Consider the following 22360-nt stretch of genomic DNA (forward strand, 5'->3'; position numbering starts at 1 on the left):
ACTGTAGTCAGTACTGGCTGGCTAGCTACCCATGGGGCACATCTATGTAACTTGAAGACCAGTCGCTCGGCTTAGGTTCAGAGTGGGTGTTAGTGAGGGAGGTGAATGCACCTGGTTATTCCTTCTCGAGGTGGAGGCTCTATATGAAGCCAGAAGACACGCTGCTCACAGGCTCGTTGCCCTCGTCGGTCTTGGAAATATCTGTCGCCTTCTTCCGTGCCATCCTCCTAGCATGTTTCCTCTCCCTCCTCTCCTTTTCCCTCAACTCTCTCTCCTTCACCACCACCTGCCAGTACTTGTCCCCTAGCTCCGCGTACTGCCGTCCGCGCGCCTGAACGGCCTGCTCAAGTTGTCGGTCGACTTGGCGTAGCGCCAGTGTCCACGAAGCTTTGGGAGCGGCGGGACTGTCAGAGGCGGGTTGCCGTTTTTGGTCTCTCTTCTCTCTAACGTTGTAGCGGTTTAGTCCGACAACCTGGATGCTGACACTCGACGAGGCTTCGTTGTGGTCCTGTTGCGTCTCTGCTCCCTGCTTTTCTGGTTGAGCATACGCAGTACCAGTCTCCTGTGACTCTGTAATGCCCTTCTCTCGGGCGAGGATGCCGTCCCACTCGTCTTCCCATTCAGCGACCTGAATCCTTGCTGCGAGGTCCAAGTGCTGTGCCCACTTCCGAACACCCCACTGCAGCTTATTCTTCAACACTCGATTCATCAGCACCGGCGTCGGGCCTGGATATTTCAGAAGGGGAATTCCCTGGGTCAACATCAGGTTGGGCACTTTGCGGACACCTGATTTCACTTCAGATATCGGTCTCGGGTGCTGAAAGACGCGTGGGTTGTCAGGAGTGGAGAGGTGGTTTGCCTTGTCAGCCACGCGGCGCAGGTTCTCCAGATGAGCACGCCGCTGGGGTGGAGGCGGTTTCCATCGCGAAGCGAGTTCGGCGCGGTGTTTCGATATAGATTCAGCTTGTTGAGCCACATGCTCGAGGGTTTGGCTCAGCTTGTGTAAGGCATCGCCCGATTTAGCGGCGCATGCGCGGAGGAGCGATAGGGCGTCATGGCTGGCCTGTAGACCGTTGGCGACCTGTGAAGGGGAAAGCAGCTTGCGGTCTTGATGGAAACGGAAGCGGATCAAGGACTGAAGTGTTCCAGCGACGGCATTGTTTTGGATTGCCGTCCCAACTCGCGTGCTCTCGCGGAGCAGAGCTTTGTATAGTGACAGACCTGCATCCTGCTTGTTAGAAGTCTCCGCCAAAACCACGGATGTCGCACCTACACGCTAGTCGATGAAGCCCCGATTTGTGCGGAGCAAGAATACGTGGCATCCGCACATCTCAGGTGGGATTCACACAGAGTACATGAAGTTCGGAAGTGAAAGAAATTGTACTCGGTACAGAGAATACAGATACAGGTCAGCCTCGCAAGCGACCAGCCAACTATAGATACCCAGGCAGGTTTGCCGATGACGAGGCTGAAGTCGACCGGAATCTATCATGATGTCTGACGACATTCTCTTGCTACCACCGTACATCCAGACATCCAAGGAGACAGTGGAAATACAAGTGACCAATGATAGCTGCTAACTGTGCATACCTTTCTATCATCTCACTCCTGAAGCTAGAATGGTGCTATGAACGATTCCCGACGCCAAGTATGCCTTCGTAAGAACTCGTGATTCATCGCTATACGTTCAGAGGTCCAACTCCATAATACCATGCCCATATTGCATATCTTAGAAAGTGGTGCCTTCTTGGGGTTGCGGAAGTTTCTTGTGTTGTGGTAGAGCCATGTACCTGCGGACATCAGTAACCTTTCGCGCACGACAGGATAGCCCAGCGTATGTACCTTCTAAGCTCGATCAAAATTGTCTCCATGGTGTAGTCTCGTTTCCAGTTCGCCAAGCAAGGCAGCTTCGATGGATCAACCTTATCCGCAAGGGTTAGAGTTGACAGTGTGCCTTTGATGGTATTTATCCTCACCTTCCCCGTCTTTTGATCGACACATGGCAGATTCACCCTCGACACGAACTGGATGGTAGGTGGGAGGTCAGGATACTGTTCGCCGCAATGGATGTTGACGCTGTAGATGCGATTCTCGTGGACGCTCTGTATAGCAAATGGGTCAGCTCAATCTGCCCCTCAGTGGAAACGGTGGTATGGGCGCTGTACGTGAGGAGGTCCAAGGATGGTGCCGTTCCAATTGGTCATCATCAAGTCATCACTGTCGGCCAAGCCATATGAGCACGCCTCTGCACGAGAGTCAGAAACAACATTCCTCAAGCAACATTCACAGGTAGTCGCAGACCTGCACCGAGGCCTTTCTCGCCCTTCTCCAACTCTTCCAGAAGCCGGAAATTTCGCGGCACTTTGGCACCCATGTTGAGATGGCGATCGGGTCGGATAAAGCGTGTGTTGTCACAAAATCGTTCTGCGGCGGGTCAATACTGTGGGAAGGAAAGACGAATACAAGAACTTAGGAGGGGCGACTTTAATGGGGAGAAACTTGAGAAGGCGGGCACGCGCCACAGCCTCGTCGCTTGGGTCATTCAGCCTTGGCATAGGACGACGCGCCCACGTGATCTCGTCTGTGGTTGGCTTGGCACGCTTGGCGATATTGTGGGGGCCAATAGAGACAACAGACTCAATCACAACCATCCCTAGTAGTCTACATAGATACCAGGCCGTCAAATATACAATGTATCAGAGAAACGATTGAGGATGATGGATTATCGATACCATATCGCTGGCCCTAGCAAAATGATGAGCTTGGTTAAAGTGGCTCAACTTCCCTCTTCCGTCCACTACTATTTCATCATCCATCGACTTTCTGGCCTCGCAAAGGACATCTCGGACAGATCTTCCGACCAGATGTTGTCAAAACTAAGACGACGACTGGGTCAAGACTGCCGTTGATCACCCTTCTGCATCTCCTGGAAGAGCCTTCCATTTTCCCATCCCCCGCAGCCGGAGCGAAAGTCGATTCTCTCTCAGAGCATGAGCTATCCCACCCCAGCCTCGGGCCCGTGCTGGCTTGCGTCTTTTTCTTTCCCGGACGCGGAGATCAATCCAGACCAGTACTCCCACCAGGATGGAGACGCAAAGCAGCACAATCGCAAAAATCTCGTACCACTTCAATTCCTTCCGTTTGGGCCGGAAAAGGACAGGTGACTGTCTCGACTCGGAATCGTCCTCCGCGGAGCCATAGAACACACCGGTGTCGGCCCCTTTCTGGCCCAGTGCAGGACTGACACCGCAGCGCTCCACTAGCCAGTTCTTGATGGCCGTTCTCTCGCTCTCCTTGTGGCAGTTCGACTGGCAATCAAATAAGCTCCCATGAAGACAGAAGCAGTTGCGGCCCTCGCTGACACAGCCGTAATAGACAAGCGCTGGGTGTAGACAACTCCGCGCACAGGCCGGCAGGCCATCGTATGAAAGGTAGTCAGATTCTGGACCGCATTCCTGGACGAACCAGTCCTCGACGGCCATCCATTCCCACCAAGTGCACGACCACGCGCAGTAAAGGGGGTCCTTGAGAGCGCAGTAGCAACTTTTCTCATATAACAGTGTCGACGGTTTTATCGGCGTGCACGCGTCTTTTGGGGCGCTTCCGAGAGGATCGGAGCTGCAAGTGGATAGCAGACAAGGCGGCAGTTTGGAGACATCGATTTGCTGGGTGCTATTAGTTGACTGACGCTGTGACAACTCTACGCCAGCATGTGTGGTCTGTGAGAGGATCTGCACAACGAGGGAGAGTGTGTATATCCTCCAGCCTATTTCCATTCTGCCGAGTGTTGTGCAGAAGAGTGGGAATTGAGCAAAGACGTGAAGAAGCTCAAGGGAATCTACCGCAGCTGAACATATTGTTCTCTGTATTCGGGCAAGCAAAAGAACCCCAGCGTGGGGACTTTGGGACAATGAGGCTGAGAATGCACGGACCACGAATACATCGCCTCGACCACGGGCATGCTCCAGTCTGCGAGAAGTGACTGGACAGACTTCAAGCTGGAAGTCCGAAGGTCTTGTAAACGGTCGAGCAAATAAGATGCTGCCAGCAACGCACCAGAGAAAAGATGCCCTCAAAGTACAATGCAAGGTGCCGGATTCGTGTCCTTGCAGATGAAGCTCGCACCCAAAGGAGCATGGGCGCTGCATCGCTCCGGTCCTAGTGGTCGCTTCCAGCACATTTACGCGAGACCACCCGTTTCTGCCCGTCCCGTCTGGGGCCAGAGCAACCATACCACACCAACATGAGATGGCTCTGCGTCTTGCTCCCAGCGAGAACTGGCGAGCCACCCTGTTCGTGGTGTTCCGAGGAGCCCGATTCAGCCTTATTGTGGGCAAAACTCTGCGTCTACGAGTATAAGGAGTGTGCACATCATCGCCAACCTCAGCACGTTGGCCGGGCAGATGCTGCTGAAGACCACCGTCGATGTCTAACTTCGCAATTCAGCGCCCAGTATGACACTCCCGACAGAGGTGACTGCAGCTACCAGGCTGGCGATGCTGCTCGCCTTAAGCCTCATCATTGCTTCGACCTCTGCCTACGACGGCAACATCTGTTGCATGAAGGCCGCCCGTTCGCCGGAGCTCCGGATCCTTTTGCAAGAGGAACCTTGGGATGTTTGCAGCCTGAACGACACCGAAACTTACCGCCCAGGGACCACGTTCCCTTCGATTAATATCACGATGGGATGGTGCAAAGCACACTGTCCTGGCAGTCAGCCAAGCGACCTGTCACAATGGCTGCAGCCCCTGACCAGCTGGGTTGTGCCTTACATCGGCCTTCTCTTGCTGTGTCCCTTCGGCGACATTAAAGATTCAGTCTCAGGGTCGCAAGCAAGGCTAACTTCGATGAAGTTTAGAGATATCTGGAACTGGTTCTGGGGATTCGTTCGAAGATATACTCAGGAATGGATTAATCTGCTCGGCGATCCAGCAAGTGCTATTTTTGGTGCGTTCTCAGAGATTTGGTCTGATGCAACGATGCTGCGCGAAATTAACTCGCGTCTGGATGCTGAAAGGCCGAATTGGGGCGAACGTTATTTGGTCAATCTCTTGAAATGGGTGGTCGTCCTAGTCGGCGACACCGAATGCCCCTATGAATACGATGAACAAACAGCGAATAGGAAGACCATTGAACTTGACACATTGTTCTCGCCAGAATCAGACAAAGGAGTGGATAATCCTCCTAAAGTTCGAGCATTGGTGGAGATTGCGATCAAGACTCTCGTCGAGGCTCGTACCGACTTCTTCAAGGCCGTCTTCTTGCCAACGGTCCTCTTCCTTGCGGTGACGGCATCGGTCTTCTATGACGCTTACACAAAACTTGGCGACAATGATACTGCAAATGGCCTGGCTTTTGGGATTTGGTACTCGTGGCTGGTGGTTCTCTCTGTGGCTGCAAATTGCTTTGCCAGCAGCGTGAATGCGGGTTTGACCAAGACTACGCTGGGCCGATATTTTCAGCTCTCTGACCGAAGTGTTCCACTGCGCGAGCGCTATTTCAACGGGCTGCTGTGGCATGAATGGTTGGCTTGTGTTCAGAGCAACCCAGAGAAGACGTTGTCCGACTTAAACGATAATGAACCCTTGTCACTCAACCTAATGGCGGACAGAATCGAAAACTCAGAAGGACAGCCTCTGGTCAAATACCCATCCCTCACATTGGCGAAGAGTTTCCAGCTGCTGGTGGGCCATGGGATTGCTTGGCTCTGCGTGGCCATTCCGTCCGTGGGCGCTATTATTGTCTCATACGTAAGTCCGATTGATCTGCAAGACCAGTATTGTTCCAGACGGGAGCATGGTCAGCACTGGGTGCGTTAAGGCTGACTCTTGATGGCCGACAGAACACGCCAACTGTTGGCTTTGACTGCCGATCATTCAACTTCCTCGTCTATGGAATCCTTGCATTGGTTGCTCCGGCCCTGCACATCGCATACCAGTGGATGCTTCGCAACAAGGGAAACAAATACGCGACAGAAGGACTGAAGATGTTTTACTGGGTCTTTGTCTGTGCCAATGCGGCTGTACTAACCATTGGCACCATTTTGCAGCTGGCTGGTGTCTATCGGAGCTGCCGGTGTCAACTCCTGTTCGCCTCGGATACCGACATCATCGAAGTGAACCGCAATACTCATCTGGCGGTTGACAATGCAAAGGCTTACTGGCTTCCGGTAGGATATGTGGCGTTTGGATTTGTTTGGGTGGTTTGTGGGCTTGTAACGGCAGCTAGGGCGCATATCTCGGTCGGCCTGGACCACATTGATGCGCATGACTGAGTCCAGGGTCTTTCGCCCTTCCGTGGTCTTCCCGCGGGCCGAGTTATACCCCTTGATGTTTTGTATACTGTTGTTCTGCAGAACCTGCAATGCTCTCCAAGTCCCTTCACACCGGGGTTTAGACTTGCCATTCACATTTGCAGTGTGGTTGGCATTTTGTTCCAGGAGAGACGCTCCTCCACCGACTAATTGACTAAATCATGTTGTATCTCTTCCTCGAGACTGTGCTCTGTTCCCTCGCTGTAGACGAGACTTCGATGGGACGAGGCTGTCAGGGGGTAGTAGCATTCATAAAGCAGCATCACATTTGCCCTCAAAGGGTATGGCTGAGTCTTGGCAGCATATTATTGGTCGCCTTGGAGAGGCCACCTTGAGCCACTTTGCGCTGCTTCTCTTGTACCACCAACACCAAGCAGTACGACGCTCCCTTCTCTCCGCCCATGATGAGGCGAAGCAGGGATGACACATGCATTTCTCCAGTCCGAGTTGGCGAGCCTCATATCAGACTCGAAGCGACGAAACAATGACGTGCGCGTCGCCGCCGAGCAGTCGCTCGCTGACCTCAAAACAATCTCGGTGACATCCGAATCTCAACTGGCCGGCGACCTGTGCCGGCGGCCCCTCTTCGTTGAGCCCTTTATTCTCGCTTGCAGAACCAAAAATACCAAGCTTGCAGCCACCGGAACTGCCTGCATCCAGAGGCTGACTGCAAGCAACGCGCTTGCTCGGACGAGGCTACCTGATCTCTTAGCCGCTTTCCGTGATGGGGCTGCTGCCGGCTATGAGCCTCAACTCAAAATCCTCCAGACCCTGCCTTCTCTGCTCCAGCTCTATGCCGATGACATACATGGAGACCTCCTTGCGACAGTTCTAGAGCTATGTGCGTCTCTCCAATCCAGCCGGACGGCCGCTGTGAGCAATACAGCTGCCGCGACTTTCCAACAATTAGTCTCGGCCGTATTTGAGAAGGCTGTGCAGGGAGAAAGTCTGAGGCCGTCGGGTGGGGATGATGGAGAGGACTTCTCTGCTGCAGATTCAAGAGGTGCCTCTCTGGACGATGCAGTTTGGCTGTTCGATGACTTTTGTTTGCTGCTTGACCACCAAAAACCGCATTACCTGAAAGTGGAAAGTCTACCCATTGGCTTTCTGCTCGAAACTCTGCAGACCATTCTGTCAACTTACGACTCGCTCCTTACAGCTGACCGACTCCGCGATCAGACATGGCCGGAAACCCTTGCACACGGTCTGTCGCGCGTCTTGGCGAGAAAGGATGCATTCGGCATGACGGCGCGCGCTCTGTCTATCTTGCTCCTGATGTTTCAATCTCGCGCTGTAGACCTCCGAGATCAACTGGCCGAGATGACACCTCTACTCATGGCTGCCTTGGAGAAGGACGGCAACCCACCATGGAAACGAGCTCTTTTCCTCGAGTTCTTTCGTACTCTCTGCTCTGACTTCAGCGTGTTCCGAGAAGCCTTTCGTCTGTTCGACAAGGGAGAAGACCCCGTCAAACTAATAGGCCAGTTGATGTCTGCATTAGTCCGTATTGCAGCGGAGGATCCATCGTTGATTGGGCTTGGGCGCCAATCTACTGTGCCTGTTCAGCGTGTAACTGACCCAAAGAGCGAAGAGGCTGCATCCATTGAGGCGCAAGGCTTAGGTGGTGCCATCACCTCTGTGACCTCGAATGACGCAAATACTACTGGTATCAGCGTCGACTGGAGTGTCGTGGCTGTTCGTCTGATGGATCAACCCGAGAAGAACACTCCCCCTGCAATCCCAAGCACTTATATCTACACTCTGGTGCTGGGTTGCATCTCACATCTATGTGATGGCCTGTCAAAGTTCATTATGCCACTGAGTGTTCCGAGCCGAGTCTCTCAACGAGACTCGTCGGAACTGGGCCGCAGAGATAGTTCTGCCACAGATCGGACAGACGACGATGCCACACGGAGACCTATTCGTCCCACTTCTGCCTCTCAGAAATATCAGCGACTCATAAATCCTCTGACCTTGACAAATCATCGATTATACGCCCAGATCCGGACATCTGCAGATCTCATCGAGTCCTGCTGGCCCGCTGCGCTTGCAACTTGCTCAACGTTCCTCAATGCCGCACTGGACTCTGAGTTTTACCATATGTTGATCCGATCAGTTCAAAAATTGGCCCAGGTTTCGGGTGTGCTCGAGCTCTCCACGCCCAGAGATGCCTTGCTCACGACTTTGGCAAAAGCATCCATACCTTCCAATGCGAGTAGCTTCATAGCAGCCTCTCAAAGTCTCAAGTCCCCCCGAACCACAAATGCGGAACATGGGTTTTTCAACGATGTGCTTAAATCCCCAGCTGAGCCACCGCCGACACCCACTTTCCAGGTCAGCAGTTCACCGCTCAACGTCAGGCACCTGCTTTGTCTTCGGGCGTTGCTAAACCTTGGTATAGCTCTCGGGCCGACGCTAGAAGAGGATGCTTGGTTCATCCTCATTGAAACCATGCAGACGGTTGAAGCTTTGATTGCAATGCCAAACACGGTTGCGGCAACCTCGCAATCAGAAAGTCCGAGGATGGGTCACGACGGTCAGACAACTCTCTCGACCGAGATAGCCGCTGTCCAGGCGGCAACAAAGCGAATGCTTGACAGCACACGAAGTTTTAGTGCCGAGGCGTTTGCGGTTATTGTGCATGCCTTATTCCGCCTGCTTGGACAAAGTGATGCGGAAGGTGATTCGCAACCCGCGGAGCAAAGCCTTGGCTCTCCTATCTCACCAACTCGTCTAGGGGCTCCAAGACCTGCACATCATGTCTCTCGAAGTGTATCTGGTCTGTGGACAAAGTCAAAAACATTCGATCTGGAGATCGGGTTCGTGCTTAACAAGCTCAGCGATTTGTCGCGCATCAACATATACCGCTTCGCATCTTCTGCAGAGCAAGCCTGTTCCTGGGATCTAATTGCAAGTCGTTTGCTGCGCCTCTCTCATGACACCAGTGTTGCTGACAATCATCGCATACAATCTGCGAGCATATTGGACTTGATCTCGATGGAGACAGTCAAGTTGTTGGATGACCCACGTTTCGAAGCCAGCGAGGCTGATACCATTAGATCCCGCTGCCTGCGATCCCTCTTACAACAGTTAGATTTCTTTGATGAGACTCCCAGTCGAAGGTATGATGGTGTCGAGCTGGAAATCCACAAGAGACTTCTAGATTCTCTTGAAAGTATGCTGAGCCATAGCGGAGAATCTCTGAACAACTGCTGGCCTATCGCCCTCGAGATACTGTCAATCTCGTTCGCGAAGAGGGGACAGGCACGACCGCCGCCTACCGACGCATCCACGGAACAGGCCGACAATCATGCGCAGACGGCTCAGATATTAAGAGTGGCATTCAGATCTATACAGCTGATTGCCTCGGACTTTCTCGGTGTTCTCGATACTGCTTCGCTCGCAAAACTGGCTCAACTTCTGCGTCAATTTGGCTCTCAGTATTATGACTTGAACGTGGCGTTAACAAGCACGACTGTTCTGTGGAGTCTCGCCTCTCAAGCTTTGTCAAGGATCGAGACGATCGATCTCTCTTCCATGCCAACTCTGGAGAGCCGGATTGAATCAGTCACCGCAACCTCCGAGTCTTCTTCTGGAATAATCTGGAGTGTCATTTTGCTGCAGTTGATTGAATTGTGCAAAGATGAGCGTGCAGATGTTCGAAACGCAGCCATCAAAGTCCTGCTGAAGATGCTTGATGCTTCGAGCGAGGCGCTAAGCCCAAATACATGGGCAATCATGCTCGAAGGTGGTCTACTCGACACTGTTAGATTTTGCATCACGCAGTATGCCGCAGACAAGAGCGATCAGAGCGAATGGATGGACTCCGCGGCTCAACTGACGGAGGGTATCATTCAGATTATATCTCAGAATCTAACAGTGGTCGCCACCCACAATGGCTTTGGCGACACATGGCTCCGTACTATGGACGTTTTGAAGTCTCTCCTAAGTACGAGCTCGCTGGTTGCGTCTTCGTTGGCCTTTTCGAATTTGTCCAAGCTTCTTTCCGCGCTGTCGATCTTGGGAGAAGTGGATGAAGATCTGATTGTGCCTCCAATGCAGCTTTGGACAGACTATCATCCTGCAAAGATTGGACAAGACTCTGAGCCTCACCATGTGGCCGGTGATGGACCGTCGAATCAACAAGCATTCACTTCGCATGCTAATGTCCTGGTCGAAGCGTACAAGACCAGGCCCGTCGCTGTTTCGAATTATATGCAAGGCCAAACACCTATGCTAATGAATGCCATCGAGTGCGGAATTCTGCTGTGTCTGCATCCTCCTTACACAAACGACATAAAAGCTCTGGCACCGGAACAGAAGGAGGGCTTGCAGTGCATGGCAATCCTGAAATCCCTCTTGCGTGGCCAAGTGTCGGAATATTCTCAGTTCATGCTCAGAATGCTGAGTCTCACTCTTAACATTCAGGATGGGAGGATTGGTCCCCAACATAAGAAATCAGCCATCTCGAAATCTGCGCAGAAGCCAACATTCATAGCCTTTGCTTCCACATGTTTGGATAACCTTCGGAACTTGATCCTGGAGTATGCAGAGGATGAGCAGTTCATCGACAATTTAGCCGTGCAAAGGGCATGCCAAGTGCTTTCCGTGATCATCAACACGAAATACACCAAGATTCCCACAAACAGTCAAGCACCGTTATGGAGGAATGCCACCGTCACTGCAGTGGTGATGCTCGAAGCTTTGCAGAAACATGTGAGCCACAGAAGGTCACGGTCAGTGGATCGCCCTCGCCTGGATGGTTTGGCACCCGACATCACGTCCATCGCCGTTAGTATCCTGAATTCTGGTGGTCTACCCAACCCGCCTGGTTCAGGTTACACCGAAGAGACAATCCTCGAAGATGAGACGTTTGACATCGAACATTTCCGGCTTCTGCATGATGCCATTGTTCCCATCTTCCAGCTGTCAGAAGAAATCCGGGAAGACGCATGCAAGGGGTATGCCGTTGTCATATTCCAGGCATCACTGCTCGCGAACCCTTGGTTTTACGACATTCCAGATGATCTCACTAATGACCCGTTGAAAGACTTCCTGGTGACGAGACCTGGGAGTGTCCACCGGCCGGTGTTTGCCGTGAGACGCAGTATCTGCTACGCGGCGCTGGATGCGCTATTTGGGCTTGTTTCACTACAGCGGCCTACGGAAAGGGGTAAGGACCAGGGAAATCTCAGGATCGAATCTTCCAAGTTAGCAAGCGCAGCAGCCCCTTATCTCGTATTGCGCGTGGCGCACCCTTCTAAGACATTTCTAGCAGACCAGCGGCTGCGAGGTCTTACTCCGCCGCCAGAGCCCCAGCAGGTGGAGTTGCAGGTTGTGCTATCCAAGTTCGTTGAGTTGAGGAGTGACGGTCAGGCGATTGCTAGGATGACACAGGATCTCGAGCAAAAGGACCCTTCTCAAGGATTGCCCATTGCCATGCGGAGACTGGGAGTCGGCGAAGTGGACGACGGCAAGGCCCACCTCCGCGTTCTCTACGCCTTGATGCTGCGCGTCCGGAAGTTCTGGCAAGGGCTGCCGAGATTACAAGGCCCAGGAGCACGCGCGTGGCAGGATGACGGGCCGGGCAAGGCGATCGAAGCGGCTCTAGACAGCTGGGCCAGGGTTGTGGCAGAGGATTGGGGGTTTCTGGGCATCGAATAGGGAAGGAGTTTCTCGGGGCTTTTCGAGAAGATGAGGATGTTAAGGTTGTTGCGAACGACTCTGAATATCACGACCGGGAGCTCGGAGCACGAATGTATCACCGCATGTTTTCGAGAGGAGAAAGACACATGAGGATACGTAGAACTGAGAGACAAATCGGCGCATGGAAAATATTGTGTTTGATCAAGTATGGAGGGCGATTGCCATCAATCCACCCAAACTTCGGGGTAATCGCATTGAGTTATTGGAGAAATTCTGGGAGTCAACGTCGGCAGGCTGCCTAGTCGAGCTAGTCTATGCCATCCACTGGGGACCGGTGGATCGAGTCCACAGCCTTCCAGCGTACCATTCCACAGCATGTTCTTCGAGGAAGAGCCGGTAACATCCCCGGATTTGACGTTGTACTCTGGACCAGACTCGAACTCGCCGCGTGGAACCCCGAATTAGACTTGCAGACATGGTGGTGTCACTTATGAGATGCCCAATGGCAATGTGAAGGTACACGATTCGACGCGGAATATTGCCCATTTTGGGTCGAGTCCCTCTGTGCATTGTAACCCTATCCAGACGCCTGCATCTCTGGTAGAAAGATTTTCCCGGCGAGGGTCTTCATGGCTAATGGCGAATACAAGGAGGAGGTTTCCTGGTTTAGGCAGGTGTCGGCGGTGTGTGGATGGGCAATTTGCCGCCAGCACCAGGCTGGTCTGTTGCTAGTGGGGGAGCTAGTTCGGGCGCCTGTCGGTAGAGCACTATTTCTGACTGTTTGAAGTAGCGGCGGGCATCTATTTGCACAATGTCAGCTGGAACAAAAGGTGGAATTCAACATAGACCGGGTATTGAAAAGTCGGATACCAGGCCTAGCGTGGGGGGTTTTGGCCCGTGTCGGCAATTGAAGATGAGCCTCGCGTGGAGAACAGCCAGTGTAGGTATGTTTGCAAGGCTGATACAAGGCCCAATGGCTCTCACCAAAACCCATGGATTGGACGACTCGTCCAAAGTCGGAGCATATCATAGGAACGTACCTTCGTCAATCAACACCAGACTGAGGTAATATCTGGTGGAATATTTCTTGTTCACCTCGCGGAAGGTCGGGGTCAGGTCAAAGCCTCCCAAGAACAGTCGGATGGGGATCGTTTCGCCTGGTCTCTCGTCAGTATATCATTTGGTACTCGTCCTTGTCCCACAACCCAAAGCATTGGTATAGAGCGAGACTCCATGCACAAGCACATCGGGGAAGGACGGGAAATCATACCTCTTGATGGAGAACCGTCCATAATCTGGAATCAACCGTGAGCATCAAGGACATGCAAAGCCATGGACCACGTACCTCAAACCGCACCAACGTCTCGCTCTCATTGTATTGATTGGGGGCGACACCAGTCGTCTCCCGTCGGATGATAGACAGCTCCATATGTTTGATCTTCAGTCTAACCAGTAAGAAGTAGATTCTCCCAACAATGACATCTTTGAGGTGGTATTTGCTCTTGGAGTATTCGAACTCGATGTGCAAGCAGTCTTCAATGCCGACATCCATCTTGATTGAGCTGTTTGTCTCCGGCGGTATCCGATATGAGTAGACCCAAATGTCCTTTTCCCGAATAACATCGGCCATCCTTCTCGAGACTGTGACGCGCACAAAGTATCGGAGCTTGACGTTGATGCCGTTGTATGACTCGTACTGTTTTTCGACGTTCTTGAAGTTGAATGGGAAGGTCTGAGGATGTTGGAGCTCCCCCGGCGCAGCAAGTTCCTGTCCTAGCGACAAGAACTCATAATGATTTCCCCGGTCAAAGAACATTTCTGGACAAGCTAGAGTCAGACCCCAACGGTGGCCCAGCCAAAGCGCAGTTCTATTGTGGCATACCTATCAGACCGATGAATTGGACCTTGATACCCGTGTGTTCCAGCCTTTTCCCATCCTTTGGTCTTATTGTGACAGCGCCTTTGACAGACTCGCCATCGAGATATAGGGGCGCCTTTTCCCGTCTGTTCTTGTCGAGCTTAACATCGACTGTCTGTCGCTCGTCGGCGTCTTCGAGGACAATGTCGATGTCGACCGGAGTTGAGAAGAAGAATGCTGACATGGTAGAGAAGGTGGGGGACGGAAGGGGATGCGGCAGGTGTAGTTATCTAGCGACTGGGATGCTGTGAGGAGAATATTGCCTGAGAATATGGGAGATGCAGCAGAGATGTTGTCGGCGTTCAAAAGATGTGAGCTGCGCTACACTTTGTATAACAGGCGACAATAATGCCCTAGCGAGCCTGGCTACCTAGGTACGTCGTTCTCTGGAACCGCAGCTGCGCTTAGCCATCCGTGCTGCCCCAGATGAGTGCCAAGCCCCCATCAATCTTAAGCGACAAGCGCCTTTACTCTTGGTTTTGGCTGCGCGTTGATTCTCTTCACCACCTTTCCGTCAACAATCTTCCTACAGCATTCAGAGACCCGGTTAGCCTAGGGCAAAGGTATGGAATATACCAGAGGATCCTCGAGTCCGTACCCATCATGTTACGAGTGGGTGATCAGGCATCGCCTACATCATCTCCCACATACCCATGCCCTTCTTCACTGTCCTGCGGTGAATGTTTTGGGCTTCACATCGACCACGGGCCTGCCTCGAGACGGACCTCCGTGAAGACTTGAATCAGGTACAATGCACTGCAAGGTTGTGACTTCCAACTGTTGGGCCAAGACAAGACCAGTCAGATGTGAAGCAAGAGAAGAGTTTCTGGATGATAAGCATGTGGCGGTTATGGAGTCGTTGAGTCTTATCTGTGACCCGAGCGGACGGATGGTACTCTTGGTCGACACTCTCCCAACTCTTTGGATTTCCTCATCGTCGTCCTCCTCCTCAACGCCTCCCATCGGCAACGGTAACTGACGGGGATTGCCCTCCATTGTCAAAGGCTGATGGTTCAATTGCCGATCCCTTGGAATCTTTTCCGTCTTCCCCGCAGGCCGCACATTCTCCAAAGTCTCTAGCACCATTCCAGCCCTTGTCACTGCTTCCCCGATCAATACGAGAACTCTGTCCCTGGGGGCCTCGATTCCACGTCAATCACTATTCTCCTTAAGCTTCAGACGGTCATCTCGGTGCCGCAGTCCGCGACTGGACCTGATCTGATCCTGCCACCTGGTCATCATCGCCAGATATTAACCGGCAGAACCACCGTCCTAAGTGGACTTCAGCGTGTGGGGTAAGACCGGGCAACTGTCACCCTGGATCGAATCCAGCTCTGTACGACATTCAGCCATCTCGAGTCTTTCGAATTCTTTCCCATCCAGAATTCCAGCACTGACCGCCACCCCAAAAAGCAAGTTTGGTGAACCTGAACGGCAATCCTCAACCCTACATCCGCCCCCCTTTATGTGCTATTTCTTTATATCCCAACCCTCCTCCCCAGTAAGTGACCGGTTCTTTTACTCTTCATTTCTCTTATACTTGACTTGCTCGAACCCCACGCACTATTCCTGTCGCTCGTTGCCTTTGTTTGCTCGCGTGTCTCCCCCCGGCACTAGGCGCCGCATCTCGTGTTCGCTTCAACCGTGACATCACCCGTTTGCTTTGCCTGACATACGCCGCCATGCTGTCGACAGAACGATCGAGTAGACCTCATCCCTTTCGGCACCCTCATCGACCGATTTCTTCAAATTACGGGGCCTCTGCACGAGCCATGCAAAACGGGACCGATCACCTGGAACACATTTGGATCATTACCGGTCCTGCAGGATGTGGAAAGACTACGGTAGCTCAGCACCTTGCTGCTGAGTTGTCGTTACCCTACATCGAGGGTGATGATGTATGTTCTGCTGTCTTCAATTTATGTGCGTCTAGACTAAATAAAAGCACAGTATCATCCCACTGCCAACAAGCAAAAAATGGCCTCAGGAATTCCTCTGACGGACGCTGACCGCTGGGATTGGCTGATCACCCTCCGAGAAGAAGCCATCAAAAGGCTTCAAACCTCCAATTCCGTCATTGTCACATGTTCGGCCCTGAAGCGCAAATATCGCGACGTCATTCGTGTCGCCAACTACGACCATCCGTCTGTTCAAGTCCACTTCATCTACCTCAAGGTTGACGAGGTAACGCTGCAAGCGAGAGTGGCTGCGCGAGTCGGTCACTACATGAAAGAAGGGATGGTGCACAGCCAGATGGCCACGTTGGAGGAGCCGGAGGAGGAGCTTGAGTGGGATGTCATGCAAGTCGATGTGAGAGAAGATAAAGAACTGGTCAAGCGACATGCACTCGAGCTCGTGCAACGCAAGCTGAAAGAATATGATGAGCTGGCAGTGCCGCAACAAGGCCAGTGACGGCGTATTGGGTGCAAGTCAGGGATTTGGCTGACTTTGGTACTGATTGGAACATACTAGGGTGAGCAAATGATTTGAGCAAGGGCGCAGGGCGTTATGCAATGGGTCGGAGTCAGACCTTGATAACTGGCAAGAAAGAGACCAACATCCGCAGTGTACTTGTAAGCGACAGCAAGGGAAGGAAATACATCAAGAGGGCCGGAGTAGCCAGGGCGATGGGTTTGGGCGCCACTCTTTTTCTTGGGATTGCGACAAACACCGTGGGCGAGAACTTTCTTCCAGCTTGGGTGAACCGCCGCGGAGCATCTTGCGTTACAGCAACGGAGTGAGACAAAGTCAACCCAGATTTCTGAGAGAGACAAGAAAGTAAATTCTATCTGATCATTACACTCTTTATTCTCAGCCAGACCATCGACAGACCAAGTCGAGGCTACTGAGCCATCATGTGCCATCAAGGTGATTCTATCGTCTGCGCTCTTCCCTCGATGTACAAGACAGAAAAAAAGATTGCTGCTTTGCTTTCCCCCGTAAGTTTGTTGTCCAGAAAAGCACTGTCCCACTGTACTTGTATGTACATTACGTACGTACATGATATTACGAGCAAGGCCATGTCATGTCCCTTTTTCCTGGTATCAATCAATCAATCCATCCATCCAGGAAGTCATGGCGGCCACTAATTAATTACCCCTGCCCTTTCCCCTTCAAAGGTATATGTACATGCATACATTACCTATGTACCTATTCGGTAGACGAGGAGGTCACAACAGGAACCATGCGGCGAGAATCAAGGTCCAAGCACCGAGGCCGATACCGCCACGGCGCCAGAAACGCGTCTTCTCGCTGGATGCTGCGTTGGGCGCCTCCTTTCCGACACCTGGCCCAGTCACGTCCGCAGGGACGCCGCAGCTGGTGGCGCCGCAGAGGTAACCGCTCGGACAGCACCCGCCGCCGACGCTGGGGGCGCACGTCGCCCAGCCCTGTGCGCAGTTGCCCGTGGGCAGCGTGCCGGGCGCGGTCATGCCCGACCCCGTCGGCGCGACGATCGTCAAGGTGCTCCCCGACACGAGCGTCGTCGAGGGCAGCGCCGGGCACGACGTCGAGGCGCAGTCGCGGCCGATCTGGCAACATCCGCCCACGTAATATGCGGAGCAGGCGTAGAAGCCCGTCGGACACCCGGTCACCGGGTAAGATGGCGACGTGGAGTGGGTGGTCGTGGTGGTGGTGGTTTCTACCGTCGTGGTCAGAGAGGTCGGCCGCACGGGCGGTTCTGGCGTCGCTGACGATGAGGTAGAGAGGGGAGGGCAATTTGCGGAGCCGCATTGACGATCGGTCGGACAGCATCCACCGCCCAGCGTGGCCGGGCATGAGCGGAAGCCCGACGAGCAGGTCAGTGGCAGGGTAGTGGCAGATGTGACCGTGACCGTGAGGGTGACTGTCGAGATTACTGGAGGCAGTGGGGAGACGCTGGAAGTTCTGGTCGAGGTCGGTGTGGTCGTGGTCGTCGAGGTAGGGGTTGTGGGCGTGGGCGTAGAGGGTGAAGGCGTGATTGTCGTGTATCTCGTTACTGTGGTCGTGGACGGCGTTGGGTTGGTCAGAATCGTCGCGGTCGATGTCTGGACACATCCGACCTGGTAGCACGCGTATCCTGGAAGACAGCACCCACCGCCCGGATCGTTCGGGCACGAGGTATAACCGCTGGCGCATGTCGTCGAGAGTGCATTCCCGCACACCTGGCCACTCGGGCAGCATCCCACATCACCCAGTCCAGTATCCTGAACCAGTTGGCAGGTGTAGCCCGTGGCGCAGCAGCTGTTGGGTCGGTCGATCGAGGTGCAGGCAGATGTGCCCGTCGGACATTGAAAATCCCTCTCCGCGAAGAGATGCCATCCTGGCAGCAGTCGCCGGAAGAGGCGCGGACTCTGGTCCTTGTCGTGGACTCGGACCGGGAGATCGAAGGATGTGAACGTGGTTGCATTGGCCCACTCTGATGAGTCGCCGCTGAATTCGACCTCCTGCTGCTGCTCAAAGCCCCAGTATTGTAGATAGAACATCTCTCCCGGGTCTCCGCTCATCTTTCTCACCCCGGTTGGGATATTCTTTTGAAGTTTCTGTTGTGCATCTAGATCCCTTTTGACCCTCAATTCATCTTCGGGGTAGTATTTCGAATCGGGTGGGAGATTGTATGGCCACTGCAACTTCAGCTCTTGACATGTCACCGACGGAATCGAGCTGCCGATGAGGACGAGGAGCGATGAGGGTAGGGCTGCCAGTTGCAGCCATGGTGCCATAGGCACTGTAGAAAAAAGGGCAGCTTCAGCGTCCGGCTACGACGATGAAAGGCGGTGGTGGTAATTCGTGAGGACGAGGCGAGGACGATGCAACCCCTAGAGAGGTGAGGTAGACGGAGAGTGAGTAATTCCTGACAGTAATGGAGTCAGTGATCTCAGGACCTTACAGTGACATTTACAACAAAAGTTTAGAGACATGATGAGGCATGAAGACTTGGTGGCATTTGTTGGCATTGTTGGCACCGCAAGATGCGAGATGCGAGATGCGAGATGGCTGGGATGGATCATTTCCTGTGGCCGCGCAGAGATGGAGCTGCGCTGGTGAGACGCGACCATTCGGCTGGTGGGATTTTGGCTGTGGATCCGCTGGTGTGTCCCACCTCCGTCACCAGCTGGTCCTGTCGGACCTCGTGGCGCCCTCAACGGCTATCCCGAGTCTCCGGCCGTGACTTCGCGGCCCCTGGCCCAGCCTTGCATGCCGTGATCTTCATTGGGCACATGTCTTTCATCCTGCATTTTTCCACCACACAAACACACACACCGACATCTGCGCTTCCATTTTGACCACGGCTCTGTAGCCAGTCCCTCAGTGACTAGACTGACGGTACTGCCCATCCTGCTGGTGCTCGGCGGCCTCATTTGGTTCCCACCTCCAGATCGAATGGTCTAGTAAGTGCCTGCCTTCAAACCCTTCAATGACCCCAGGCTCAAGGCCAGCCCCTGTGATCGTGACCGAATCCGAATAAACCCTACAATCGAGTTGTCCGCCGTCTTTTCTATGCTCAAGTTCGCCAAAGCATCCTCACCTAGGTCCAGAGTCAGTCACACCAAAACAAATTTACACGCAGAGATGCGTCACTTACCGAAAACACTCCTCGCATATAGATTTGCGCTCAGGAATTGGCAGTCACCTTTCAAGCTGGCTTCCGGTGTCAGACACGTCATATTCGTACTCTTCATAAGTTGATCCAAGAATTCTCGTAGCGTCTTCGTTGTCGCTTTGCTGTTGATATTCACTTTGTTTTCCCATTCAAACTCGGTCCACATGGTCCGGAATGCCGATTCGGAGCATGTCGCGGGCTGAATGTAGTCCATGATATCTGCATGCACGTCGTTCAGGATGACAACATGTGTGTCTGTCCCCGATGGCGAGTCATAGACGACGTTGCCAAATATCACTCCGGTATCCGTGCTTGACACCTTGATGGTCGACTGCACATTGAGGAAGTCGTGCGGTCCTAGATTGTGTGTAGTTGGTCGTTCCACCACCTTCAGATCACCTAACGTCGCAAATTCCACCGAGAGGTTCTGGAGAGTCTCGGTCGTCTGATTGACCAGGAGTACATCGAGGATGATGTCGAATTGGTGAACCTTGACATATGCCTCGGCGTATACCGGGTCTGAAAACCCAGTCAGTTGCACCACACGGCTCAGCTTGGAGGATAGATCTTCAAACGAAGCATCCCCGCCGGTTGCTTTCTCGAGATCAAGTTCCATCTCATCTGTCCCATCGCCTGCATTCTTCTTCGATAGCTGTCGTATCGAAAGAACATCGTCTACTTGGACAGCTGTCTTTGCCTTTTCTACGGCTTCTTTCGCCGCCCGTTTCTTCTCTTCGGCTTGTACCATGGCACGGAAGGCCTTCCGAGTATCGTCCAGGAAGGAAACCTCAAGTTCCTTGCGTTCCGTGAACTCGGCCAAAGCTCGTACACAAGACATGATTCGGTCCACAGAATCCTCGTCAATGGGCGCCTTGACGAAATGCGACTGCCCGACTCGAACGATCGAAATCATGATCAGCATGGCCTCAGCACGCAAAGCATTAGTGCGTGCCTGATCTTTCGAGATCTCCGAGTGACGCATAACAAGTTTGGTCAAGGTAGAAGAAAGCACCGTCGCCAGGTAGTAGTCTCCATCGAGGATAAGCTGTCTCAACGGAGGTTTCTGTGCTGCTTTGACTGCTTCCAGTCTCGCCTTTGCGGCGGAATCGCTGGTTAGAGCGCTCTCAGTCGCGTATGTACCGTCGGCGAGGATTTTCCGTGATCCACTGGCGGCGGGCTTGGGTGCGGAGTGACCGTTGACCTGCTCCTTAGCCTCACCGTCCTCGTTCGACTGCTCATCTAACAGCCGTTGCTCCGAAGCAAGTATGGGGATCTCCCCAAGGCTCGCCCGGATGCGTTTCCAGGCCTCCTTGATATCGTTCTCTTGTAATGAATATTCCCCAATCACCCACAGCGAACCACGGTATACCTTTCCTGCCCGGACCTCTCCCAAGGTCGACACCAGGCGTTCGACGATGGAAGATCTGAGCTTAGGAAACTTCTCAACCACCTCCTTGACAAAGGAGATGACGTCCACTGCGGAGGTGTTGTTGAAGTCGGCGATAAAGTCCATCAAGACATCGACCACACTGGCTGCAATCTCCGAGAACTTGATGGCGCAGTGGTGGATGGACTGAATCAGGAGTTGTCGGTATTCCGAGTTCTTTTCGTATTGTTCAACCACAGTCTTGCTGAGTTCCTTCTTCAGTAGCATGACGATCTCTTGAACGTTTTTGCTGGAAACCATCTCCAATGCAATCGCCAAAGCCTTCCGTCGGACGTCTAGGTCGGGGCTGGACAGGACACGCAAAATTTCCATGGTGAGATCATCCAGCACGCCCTCATTCCGTCTCCGCAACTGGTCAACCCGGTCAAGCACGATAAGCTTGACGTTGTTGTCCGCCTCTTTGATGCTGAGCTCGATCAGTTTCCCAGCGGCAGCCTTCACAGCCACGGGATTGTTAGTCAGTGCTGTTAGGGAGGTTGCAGCTTCATAGACAACCGTGCTTGTGTTCGCTTCCAACAGATCAAAGATCAACCGCAAATACCGCGCCTTGTTTGCTTGATTTTGGACAGCATCTTTGCGGATAAACTCGAGCTCAACCAGCTGGAGCAGCTCATCGGCATTCGGCACTCCGTCTAGGACTCCGGTGAGATATTCCAACGCTTTGTCATGGCTTATAGTCATCAAAGCCGCAAAGGCATTCCTTTTACAGGTGGTATCGGTCTCGCCAGCGAGGAACGTGTGGAGCATCTCAGGAGCATCTGGAATCAGGTGCTGGGCATTCTGGTATACAGAGGCCAAGGCCCATACCGCGTTCTTCCTCACGTAGGCATGTCTGTGATCGAGGCAGGTTTGTGCGGCAGAGAGGAGGGGTTCGATCAATTCGGGTTCTCGAAGTTTGGAAAGAAAGCGCAGTGTATTGCCCCGGACGAACTCGTTGGGATGCTGGAGATCGTTCCGAATTCCATTACTAGCGGCTATTAGTCTCAATTTCGCTCATGTTTGCACAGACAGTTGAGCGCACCAAACAAGAATCATCTCTTGCTTTAACTTTCCATTCGCGTCCAACTTCGGACAGATTTCGTAGTAGAAGTAGAGAAGTTTCTTCAGAGACTTGCTTTTCGAGGGCATGACAAAACGGATAATGTGCATCAACAGATTGGGCATGGGATCGCCATTGAGCATGATCGTGAGAATCCGCCGCATGGTTTCCATCTTCGTCTCATCTGTGCCCTTTTCTAATTGTGTCTTGAGGTCCTGCTGACTTGGCTGGTCGGCGGTGTTGTCAAGGTGCACTAGACTGTACGAGTTATCAAGGAAGGTCGCCATGGTTGCGGGAATGTCTTCAGCACAGACGGACGTGTTCAGGACAGGACTCTAGAGATGATTGAAAGACGTTGCAACAAGTTGCGCGGAGGAGGGTCGGCTGCGGTAGGAAAGGATCAAAGCATTCTCGTG

The 22360-nt window shown here is 53.1% G+C and overlaps 7 protein-coding genes and 1 non-coding gene across 8 annotated transcripts; 2 read left to right on the forward strand and 6 right to left on the reverse strand.

The window, feature by feature from the left end:
* Positions 1 to 139: 139 nt before the first annotated feature.
* On the reverse strand, positions 140 to 2374 carry AYO20_06494 (hypothetical protein; the record flags this gene model as incomplete). Its single annotated transcript, XM_022644784.1, has 4 exons — positions 140 to 1228; positions 1977 to 2102; positions 2166 to 2245; positions 2302 to 2374. The coding sequence occupies 4 exons, from the start codon at positions 2372 to 2374 to the stop codon at positions 140 to 142; spliced, it is 1368 nt and encodes a 455-aa protein (XP_022499251.1).
* Positions 2375 to 2909: 535 nt separating this feature from the next.
* On the reverse strand, positions 2910 to 3482 carry AYO20_06495 (hypothetical protein; the record flags this gene model as incomplete). Its single annotated transcript, XM_022644785.1, has 1 exon — positions 2910 to 3482. The coding sequence occupies one exon, from the start codon at positions 3480 to 3482 to the stop codon at positions 2910 to 2912; it is 573 nt and encodes a 190-aa protein (XP_022499252.1).
* A 972-nt stretch (positions 3483 to 4454) lies between these two features.
* On the forward strand, positions 4455 to 11977 carry AYO20_06496 (hypothetical protein; the record flags this gene model as incomplete). The annotated part of the gene is made up of 3 exons (XM_022644786.1): positions 4455 to 5750; positions 5843 to 6169; positions 6755 to 11977. The coding sequence occupies 3 exons, from the start codon at positions 4455 to 4457 to the stop codon at positions 11975 to 11977; spliced, it is 6846 nt and encodes a 2281-aa protein (XP_022499253.1).
* Positions 11978 to 12625: 648 nt separating this feature from the next.
* On the reverse strand, positions 12626 to 14061 carry AYO20_06497 (hypothetical protein; the record flags this gene model as incomplete). Its single annotated transcript, XM_022644787.1, has 5 exons — positions 12626 to 12759; positions 13000 to 13116; positions 13230 to 13254; positions 13305 to 13777; positions 13842 to 14061. 5 exons carry the CDS (start codon positions 14059 to 14061, stop codon positions 12626 to 12628), a joined length of 969 nt encoding a protein of 322 aa, XP_022499254.1.
* A 1012-nt stretch (positions 14062 to 15073) lies between these two features.
* Positions 15074 to 15160, reverse strand: AYO20_06498. The gene has a single exon. It is a non-coding gene; the product is annotated as a tRNA-Ile (tRNA).
* Positions 15161 to 15649: 489 nt separating this feature from the next.
* On the forward strand, positions 15650 to 16289 carry AYO20_06499 (hypothetical protein; the record flags this gene model as incomplete). Its single annotated transcript, XM_022644788.1, has 2 exons — positions 15650 to 15775; positions 15828 to 16289. The coding sequence occupies 2 exons, from the start codon at positions 15650 to 15652 to the stop codon at positions 16287 to 16289; spliced, it is 588 nt and encodes a 195-aa protein (XP_022499255.1).
* A 758-nt stretch (positions 16290 to 17047) lies between these two features.
* Positions 17048 to 18577, reverse strand: AYO20_06500 (hypothetical protein; the record flags this gene model as incomplete). Its single annotated transcript, XM_022644789.1, has 1 exon — positions 17048 to 18577. One exon carries the CDS (start codon positions 18575 to 18577, stop codon positions 17048 to 17050), a length of 1530 nt encoding a protein of 509 aa, XP_022499256.1.
* Positions 18578 to 19243: 666 nt separating this feature from the next.
* On the reverse strand, positions 19244 to 22231 carry AYO20_06501 (hypothetical protein; the record flags this gene model as incomplete). Its single annotated transcript, XM_022644790.1, has 3 exons — positions 19244 to 19383; positions 19441 to 21872; positions 21927 to 22231. The coding sequence occupies 3 exons, from the start codon at positions 22229 to 22231 to the stop codon at positions 19244 to 19246; spliced, it is 2877 nt and encodes a 958-aa protein (XP_022499257.1).
* Between the last annotated feature and the right edge of the window lie 129 nt (positions 22232 to 22360).

Source organism: Fonsecaea nubica, assembly GCF_001646965.1.
Source record: "Fonsecaea nubica strain CBS 269.64 chromosome Unknown Scaff41, whole genome shotgun sequence".
Taxonomy (NCBI): Eukaryota; Fungi; Ascomycota; class Eurotiomycetes; order Chaetothyriales; family Herpotrichiellaceae; genus Fonsecaea; species Fonsecaea nubica.